The 9,045-nt window shown below is 65.4% G+C and overlaps 1 protein-coding gene across 1 annotated transcript in view; it reads left to right on the top strand.

Moving 5' to 3' along the window:
• The first annotated feature begins 4,380 nt into the window (after nucleotides 1-4,380).
• The window catches only part of ONECUT3 (one cut homeobox 3), a 23,783-nt gene continuing 19,118 nt past the window's right edge, over nucleotides 4,381-9,045 (top strand). Inside the window, exon 1 of the mRNA XM_027703066.1 lies at nucleotides 4,381-5,410. Within this exon, the coding sequence (XP_027558867.1) occupies nucleotides 4,381-5,410 (1,030 nt within the window). The remainder of the gene's footprint in view (nucleotides 5,411-9,045) is intronic.

Below are 9,045 nucleotides of genomic sequence, written 5' to 3'. Positions count from 1 at the left end.
GGTTTTTTTTTCCTGCTTTGCTTTGTTTTGTTTTGGAAGCGAAAGCGTTTGAATCCCCTTCAAGAACCGGTATCAAAGTCTCTTTTTTTAAAAGCTATTGATTGCAAAAGTCTTATTTAAACCAACACATTTTAGTTTCTCACATTTTAAAACATCATCTGGGGCCCATTGTATGGAAAATCGATTAGCAGGAATTGCCACGCTCTTTGCCTCCCGCTTGATTGTTGGAAAATCGAGACATCCATAGGCAAAGGCTGGGCTGGGAAAGGTTTGGAACCGAAATGAAAGGGTTTGCGAGGGATCTATAGGCACTAAATAATTCACCTGCCAGGCGATGGTGCTGTTATTTTGAAGCCTTAAAGAACTTTAAGGAACTTTTGGCTCCCGGTGGGGTGCGCGGAGCCTCGTTTCGGCTCCTTCTCCCTCCTTGCCCGGTAAAGCCCGACGGTTTGGCCGGTGCCCGGTGCCTGCTCGGCGAAGGCACCGCCCGCGGTGCGGCCCCTCCGCTGGGGCTGGTCCTGGCAGGGTCGTTTGTGCCTTCGCGCTGTTCCTAAGTGGGATGGAAAAAAAATACACATAAAAATAAAACTAATATAGATTTGAGGGCAAACCAGCTCGGGAGCTGCGCATCGGCACCGGTGGGCAGGGGGACCGGCAGCAGTGCTCGTCCTGCCTCCCACACCCCTCCCCCGGCTCCGGGGCTGCCCATCACACCCCCACCCCCCGCCCCACGCCGCCCCTCCTGTACGGGCCGCCCCAAGAGCCCCGCACCGCCCGGGGGGCAGCGGGGCACGGGAGGGGGTGCAGAGCGGAGCTCTGCGAAGCTGGAGGGGTTTGGGGTGGATTTGGGGGCGGGGGGGCTACTGGGTCCGCGCCTCTCTCCCCGCTCGCCCCGTCCAAGCGAAGCCGCTGCGGGGATGTCGCGGGGGTGTGTGAGGGGTGGGCCGGGGGGAGCTGCCCCGGGGCCCCGCTCCCCCTCCGCACTTACCGCTCCGCGCCCCCGGGTGCCCGCACCGCCCGGCTCCGCTCGGAGCGCTGCCCGGGCGGCTGCGGAGGAGCAGAGGGAAGGGAATTAAATAGGGAGAGGGAGCTCAGGAAGAAAGAGGAGGCGAGGGAAGGGATCAATAGCATCCAGCTGGCGAATGGAGCCAGGGCCTCTCCCCCGCGCTGCGCCCCGGCCCATCGCCAGAGCTCCTGGGCGCTCCGAGGGGCTTCCCCCGGGCCGGGGCCGCCGCGCAGGCAGCGAACCCCGCGGCTCACACGGTCCCGGAGCGGCTCGGCCCGGGGCCGGCCCCGCACCGCTGCCCGGGGAGCTCCCGCAGCCTCCCCGCGCCCCGGCCCCGCGTGTCTCGGTGCCTCTCGCCTGATGATATTGCATCGATCGGGGAAGAGCCGGGGGGGCGGGGGGCGGGAGGGGGGCGCGGGGCTACCGCATTACTCAATTATGTCGCACTAATTACTAAAAAGTCCCTCTCTTTTTCGCTGTTTGCTCGGTGCAGAGCTCGGCCGAGGGCAGAGTCCAGCGCCCGTCCCGGGGGGCCCTCGGCGCTGCGGGCCCGGCGGTGCTGCGGGGGGGTGGGGGCGTCGGGAGCCCGGCCCGGGGACGCGGTGCGGGACGGCAGCTGCAGGGATAGATCTATCGATGGGCGGTCGATGGGCCGGTCGATGCGCTATCGCCATTATTACACTCAATGAAACCCTTCCAGACGCGGCTGCTTCAGCCCTGGTTTGTTCCCCACCTCCTCCTCGCCGCTCACCTCGACACCCCCTCCCCTCAGCATCCTGTGGCGCTGCCCGGCTCCAGGCACCCCTGCCCGTCCCTGCCCGGATCTGGTCATCCCCTCCCCGTCCCTGCCAGACTCCGGCCTCCCTTCCCATCCATTCCCGGCTCTGAAAAATCCCTGCCCATCCCTGCCCGACTTCGGGCCTCGACGTTCATCTCTGCTCGGCTCCAGAGCCCCTGCCCATCCCTGCCCGGCTCCAGGCTCCCCTGCCCATCCCTGCCCGGCTCCAGAGCCCCTGCCCATCTCTGCCCGGCTCTAGGCCCCCCTGCCCATCCCTGGCTGGCTCCAGGCCCCCCTGCCCATCCCTGCCCGGCTCCAGACCCCCCTGCCCATCCCTGCCTGGCTCCAGATCCCCCTGCCCATCCCTGCCTGGCTCCAGATCCCCCTGCCCATCCCTGCCCGGCTCCAGGCCCCCTTGCCCATCCCTGCTCGACTTCGTGTTCCGTTACCCACCTGGAAACCCCCTCTTGCCCACCTGGATATTGCGGATTTCACATCCCCAGCGGAGTCTCCGGGGCGCGGCTCCCTCTGTTTTGGGGGTCCTGCTCACGGCTCGCGGGCGTTACGGCGGGGACAAACCGACGGGGATAGCGAGGGGGGGTCGGAGTCCTTCCATATCCCGGCTCGATCTGGCCCATCTCGGCTCCAGCGGGCCGGATCGTGGTATAAGGGGCAGAAAAGGGGCTGAGGAGAGACCCCCACACTCCCCTCCGTTCATCAACTGCCCCGCGCCCACGTCCCGGGAACTTGCGGAGCTTTATTGCAATGAACCGGGCACTTAATCGACCTCCCGAAGGTGGGATGGGGTTGGATAGGATGGCATAGGACAGGGTGGGCTGGAATGGGTGGGAATGGCTGGGGTGAGATGCACCGAATTCGGACAGTTAATGTTAAATTTTGCTGAATTATTCCCTGCGCAGCCGGGTGGCGGGGGAGGCACTCCGAGCACCGACCCGCGGCTCCCGCTCCCGGGAGCGCCGGGACCCGCTGTCCTGCCGCTGCTGCCCCGCACCGAAGCTCCGGGGCCCGCACGGACGCCCCTCGGCCGCAGGAGCAGCCTGGAGCCCGGCAGTGGCCGGGAACGGAGCAGCCCACGCGGAGCTGGCGGGGCCCACCCGCTGGAGGCTATGGATTTTATTTTTATTTTTTCGGTCTGTTCAATAAATCTTGGGAAAACAGCACGTGCCGGCCTGGAGGAGCGGGAATGGCCGGGAAAGGCCAGAATGGGGCGGGGAGCCCAGCTCGGGGCACCGGGGATGGGGGCGGCTGGGAATGCGCCTGGAAGGACATCGAGCACCAGCCCCTCCGGTGGCCTAAACCCGGCTCGCGTTGGCTCTTCATCCCGGCTTCCTCCCCTTCTGTTCCGTTCCCTTTTTATTTCCCCTTTCCCTTTCAGTTTTCTCTTTCCATTTTCCATTTTCCCTTTTCAGTTTTCTCTTTCCATTTTCCATTTTCCCTTTTCAGTTTTCTCTTTCCATTTCCCGTTTTCCCTTTCCATTTTTATTTTCCCTTTCCCTCTTTCCCTTTTCCCTCCTCCACCACGGCTGCCCAGGGCCCTGCAGCACCGTGTGTCGCCCCACGAGTGTCACTGTCACCTCCCCTCCTCGTGCCAAGGCGAGCCCCCCCCCCCCCCACCTTCCAGAGGAAGTGCCCAGGGAGGTCTGCGGAAAGGTGGTGATGGGGGGAGACACGCGTGGGAAAACACGGGTGTGCGGGGACAGGACAGGACATCTGGGGTAGACGAGGACAGCCAGGCCCTGGTGAGGGACACGGGGGGGAACAGGGGAGGCAGCGGAGCGGGGTTGGGGGCGTCGGGGACAGGCACATCCAGGGATGGAGGCGCATCAGGGGTGGGGGCGGCCAGATGTGTGCAGGGGGGGCAGGGGAGAAATGGAGTCACCCAGATGTCTGCAGGTGGGCACATCACACCCGCACGTCAAACCCGCACATCAAACCCGCAGCGCTGCCAGACGCGCGCTGGGCACCGGGTGCGGCGGGTCACGGCGGTGCGGGGGGAGGCGTGACACCCGGTACGGGGAGGGTCACCCGGTGCAGGGAGCGTCACCCCGGTGTCAGGGGTCGCCTGGCCCGGGGGGGGTCACCCCGGTGCGGTGGGGGTCACCCAGGCGGGAGTCTGGGTGCGGGCGCGGTGCGGCCCCGCGCTCCCCCCGCCCATCTCACACCCCCCCCCCGCCGGCACCGGGAGAGGTGCGGGGGGGCGGCCCGGGGCGGGGCGGGGCGGCGCTGACGTCACGCCCGAGCCACAGCGAGGCTGCCGGGAGCCGGCGGCCGAGGCACCGCAGCCGCCCCGCACCGCGCCCCGCGCCCCGCTCCGCCGAGCCCCCGCTCCGCCGAGCCCCGCGCCCAGCAGCGCGGCCGGCGGGCGCACCATGCCGGCCTGACCGCGGGGCGCGGACATCGATCCCCCCGGGCGCGGAGTCTGAATTAATCCGGGCAGCCGGCGCGGGGAGGGGGGGCGGCGGTGGAGGAGGAGGAGGAGGAGGAGGAGGAGGCGGCGGCGGCGGCGGCGGCGGGGGGGTGGGGGAGGAAGGCAGCGAGCGAGCGGGCGAGGCAGCGGCAGAGCCCGGCGGCCACCATGGAGCTGGCGATGGAGAACCTGGGCAGCCTGCACGGCGTCCCGCACTCGCAGCCCGCCGAGCTGCTGAGCCCCGCGCACGGGCGGCAGAGCTCGCACCGCAACCTGGTGCCGCACGGCCGGCCCGCCATGGTCTCGGGCATGGCCTCCATCCTGGAGGGGGGCGATTACCGCGGCGAGCACAGCCTGGGCGCCCCGCTGCACCCCGCCATGAGCATGTCCTGCGAGTCGCCCTCCGGCATGAGCCTGAGCAGCACCTACACCACGCTGACCCCCCTGCAGCACCTGCCGCCCATCTCCACCGTCTCGGAGAAGTTCCACCACCCGCACCACCACCACCACCACCACCACCCGCACCAGCGCCTGGCCGGCAACGTCAGCGGCAGCTTCACCCTGATGCGCGACGAGCGGAGCTTGGCCTCCATGGGCAACCTCTACAGCCACTACCCCAAGGACATGCCGGCCATGGGGCAGCCCCTGTCGCCGCTGCCCAACGGGCTGGGCAGCCTCCACAACGCCCAGCAGCCGCTGGCCCCTTACGGCCCCGCCGGCCACTTGCCCAACGAGAAGATGCTCTCGCCCAACGGCTTCGACTCGCACGCCGCGATGCTGTCCCGGGGCGAGGAGCACCTGGCGCGGGGGCTGGCGGCGCCCAGCTCGGCCATGATGCCGCCGCTCAACGGGATGCACCCGCACGGCCACCCGCACGGCCAGCCCGGAGCATCGCTGCTGGGAGAGCGGGAGCGCCCCGCGCCCGGCCCCGGCTCCCAGCCCGGCGGCTCCGGGCAGGTGGAGGAGATCAACACCAAGGAGGTGGCTCAGCGGATCACGGCCGAGCTGAAGCGGTACAGCATCCCGCAGGCCATCTTCGCTCAGAGGATCTTGTGCCGCTCCCAGGGGACCCTCTCGGACCTGCTGCGGAACCCCAAGCCCTGGAGTAAGCTCAAGTCCGGCCGGGAGACTTTCCGCAGGATGTGGAAATGGTTGCAGGAGCCGGAATTTCAGAGGATGTCGGCGCTCAGGCTGGCAGGTAGGACACGGCACGGCACGGCTCGGGCCGCCCGCTTCGCGCCTCCGGGCGGGGGGATCAGGGGGTGCTGCCAAACACGCATGGGAACCCCTCGAGGCTTTCGGGGTGCGAACTGGGGTCGGGCTCGGCCGGGTGTTACCGACCCGGTTTGTAACATTAAGACCAAAGGAAAGGGATTTAGATTTAAGGCGAGTTATATCTAAGGCGACCCCCCGGCTCCCCGGGCCTGCGGGATCGCGGGTGGCGGGAGCCGGGAGCTGCCGCCGCTCCCCGGTCCGCCTGCCTCGGGGATTTCCCTCTCGGTCCCGCCGAACCGGCCGCTTGGCCCCGGGAGTGTCCGGCCCCCGGGGCCGCTGCTGGAGCTCCTCCGCGGTCGGTACCGGGGCCGCGCTCTGGGGAAGCTCCGGGCCACCCCTCCGGGGCCGCGCTCCGCTCCCTCCGGGCACCGGCTGCCCTCGGCAGAAGGAACGGGACCCCCCCCCCCCGTCTCCGCTTCCCGGCTGGGTCGGGATCCCGCAGCGCCGATCTCCGCGGCCTCGGGCCGCCGCTGGGCCGAGGCTTCGCTGGAGAAACGCGGCTTTTCTGGGCGGAGGGAGGGCGGGGGTCGCGGGGGAAAAGGCCGGAGGGCGGGGGGGGAGACAGAGGGGTCAACGGCGAGCGGGGACATGCCCGGGTGCGACCCACCACCCCCGGCACGGAGCCGCTCCCCCGGGGAAGGGCCGGAGCTCTCGGCTCCACGGGGCCGAGCCGTGGCGGAGAAAACACGCGTGTGTGATTTTGAATCCATTTTTTAAGAAATCCGAGCTCCCCGTGGAGCCGGGCAGAGGCAGCGACGAGGACCCGCCGTAATTTATGGGGGAGAGCAGCGTTCATATGTATTTAGTGTAATTCAGTTGCTCTTTAATTAGGGCAGGGTAGTGGCATCTTTTAGTTCCAGTCGATGCCCTATTGAAAAGCAGTTAATAGAATGCAAATTGTTCCTGGCTTTACAAGGTTCTGGTAAATAAAGATTTAAACACTGCCGCGATCGGCCGTTTAATGCCCCCGTTGTTGGGGCTAATTGAGCAGCGGGCTTGGGCTTCTGCCTCGCCAGAATTGGAAATAATAATAAATAATTCAACAACAACAACAACAACAATAATAATAATAATAATAATATTATAACTGTGATGGTGATGATAAAAAGGTGGCTGCAGCTGGAGGAAGCTCGGAGGGGTCCCTGTTCTCGGCCCTACTCGGGGGGTCCTAGTCCCCAGCCCGGGCCAGGAATCCCTGTCCCTCTACCTGCTCGGAGGGTCCCTGTCCCCGCTGCCACCGCTCCGCTCCTCCCGCCCCCGTGGGAGGTTTATTCTCCTTAAAATGGTTTTTCTTCCCCAGCGTCGTTTCCCCCGGCGCCAGGGACGCCATGTCCCCATTATTTACGGGAATTAATCCCCCAGATTTCCCGGGAACAGGGTTTATTCATTTGCTTTCTGTGAAAACAGGGAAAACCCCACACCAAATCCCCAACCCAACCGCCCGCCATGAATCCTCCCGTGTTGAACCCGCTCCCCACGCGGGCCCGGCCGCCCCACGCGGCTCGTGGAGGGGCTCGGCCGAGCTGCCCCCCCGGCCCTGCCGCTTTGTTCCCGGTCCCCGGCCCCGCTGGGACCCGCTTTCGTTTCGCTCCTGCCGCCGTCTCGCCCGCCCGGGCCCGGCCGTGGGGGCCCGTTCCAGCCCCTCGGGCTCAACCCCGGCCCGGCCACCCCGATCAGCGGGGTCTGGGGGAGGGGGTCGCGCTGGGGGGGCCCTACCCGAGCCCCTCCATCGATGCAGGAGAATTCCCCCCAACCCGACCCGCACCGAGGCCGCAGGTTGAGCTTGCTCGCCCTTTCAGGCCGCCCCGGGCTGGAGGCCTGGAGGGGTCTGGATGGGTCTGGATGGCTGCAAACCGCCCCCCCCCGCCCCCCGGCAAACAGGGAAGGGACCCTTTCCTCGCCTGGGTAGCGAGAGGAATTTTTCCTTCCCAGTAAAAGTGAAAAAAACGAGTGTTAGACGCGGGGCACGGCTGGGGGAAGGGCTGGTACCGGTCTTGATCCTATTCCTGGTCCTGACCATGATTCAATTCCTGATTCCATTCCCATTCTTATTTCTGGTCCTATTCCTACTCCTGGTCCTGGTTTTGGACCTGGTCCTATTCTTACTCCTATTCCTATTCTTATTCCTATTTGTTCCTAGTTTTGATCCTGATCCTGGTCCCGGTCCCGGTCCTAGTCCCGGCCCGGGGCCGCCCGGCCGCAGGAGTCCATCTGATGGATTAGTCCGAGTCAGTGAGTCGCGGATCGATGCCCACGCCGGGCCCCTATAAATGGCACCCGCCGCTTTTCTCCTCTTTCCACCCCAGTTCCCCCCATCCCGCCTCCCCTTCCGCAGATGAACCATTAATTATTCAGTCGGGAGACGGGGGGGCCGCAGCTCCCGCCGCCCCGGGCTCCCTCCGGCTCTGCTCGCCCCAAGGGGCCCTGCAAAAGAGGGGGGGGGTCCCACGGAGAAATCTCCGGGCAGCAGCTGGCGGTGCCCAGCCCGTCCCTCGGACCATTCATCTCTGCGACCCCACGTCGTGGCCGCAGCCCCCGCGGCCCCGCTCCAGATTCAGCTCCACAAACTTCGCGACCGCCCCACGAGGCCTGCGAGGGCCCGCGGGTGGGGGAGGGCTCCCACTCTGGCGCTTTTTGGGGTCCCTGCACGGCTCCGACCCCCACTCGCTACACCCCGTCCCTGGGGGCGAAAGAGGCATCGCCTTCGTTCCCGTGGGATGGTGCGGGAAGAGGGTGCGCTCCTGCATTTCCCCCCCCACGCGTGTCCGCGGAGGGCAGTGGGTGCCTTCCCACCAGGCGTGTCCCTGGGTGCCCTCCTGCCACGCGAGTCTGTGGGTGCGCTCCCATCCCAGCGCCCCCGCCAGTGGAAACCCCCCTCCCCGGCACGGATTTATCCCGACACTCAGGACCAGGAAATTCGCTCGTGGGCATTTCTCGGGAGGGCGACGACGTCGTTGTGTCCCTTTCGGGACACGGCGCTCCCCGCTCGCCTCCTTCCTTCGTCCCTGACTCGATCCACCCTCCCATGGTTTTCCCCGAGACGCGTGTCTTTGCGTGGAATTCACCCCGCGGGGGGGCACGGCCGGCCCGGGGGGGGCCCGCGGGCTGTGGTCGGAGGCCTGGGCAGCTCCCTGAGCCGGGCAATTCCTTCTGCTTTTACATTTGCTTCTCCTTTTCCCTCTCCCACAATTCTTTTTATTTTTCCATTTGCTCCCTCCCCCGGTTTTTCGTTCTCCTTTTTAATTTTTTCGTTTTCTATTTTTTTTTGGTGTTCATTTTGTTTTGTTTTCGTTTTATCCTTTCCTTTCCTTTCCTTTCCTTTCCTTTCCTTTCCTTTCCTTTCCTTTCCTTTCCTTTCCTTTCCTTTCCTTTCCTTTCCTTTCCTTTCCTTTCCTTTCCTTTCCTTTCCTTTCCTTTCCTTTCCTTTCCTTTCCTTTCCTTTCCTTTCCTTTCCTTTCCTTTCCTTTCCTTTCCTTTCCTTTCCTTTCCTTTCCTTTCCTTTCCTTTCCTTTCCTTTCCTTTCCTTTCCTTTCCTTTCCTTTCCTTTCCTTTCCTTTC

This window comes from Neopelma chrysocephalum, unplaced genomic scaffold (assembly GCF_003984885.1).
Source record: "Neopelma chrysocephalum unplaced genomic scaffold, ASM398488v2 Primary Assembly neopelma1_201, whole genome shotgun sequence".
Lineage (NCBI taxonomy): Eukaryota > Metazoa > Chordata > Aves > Passeriformes > Pipridae > Neopelma > Neopelma chrysocephalum.
The sequence above is the reverse complement of the archived record's forward strand: the minus strand, read 5'-3'. Positions and strand labels throughout refer to the sequence as shown.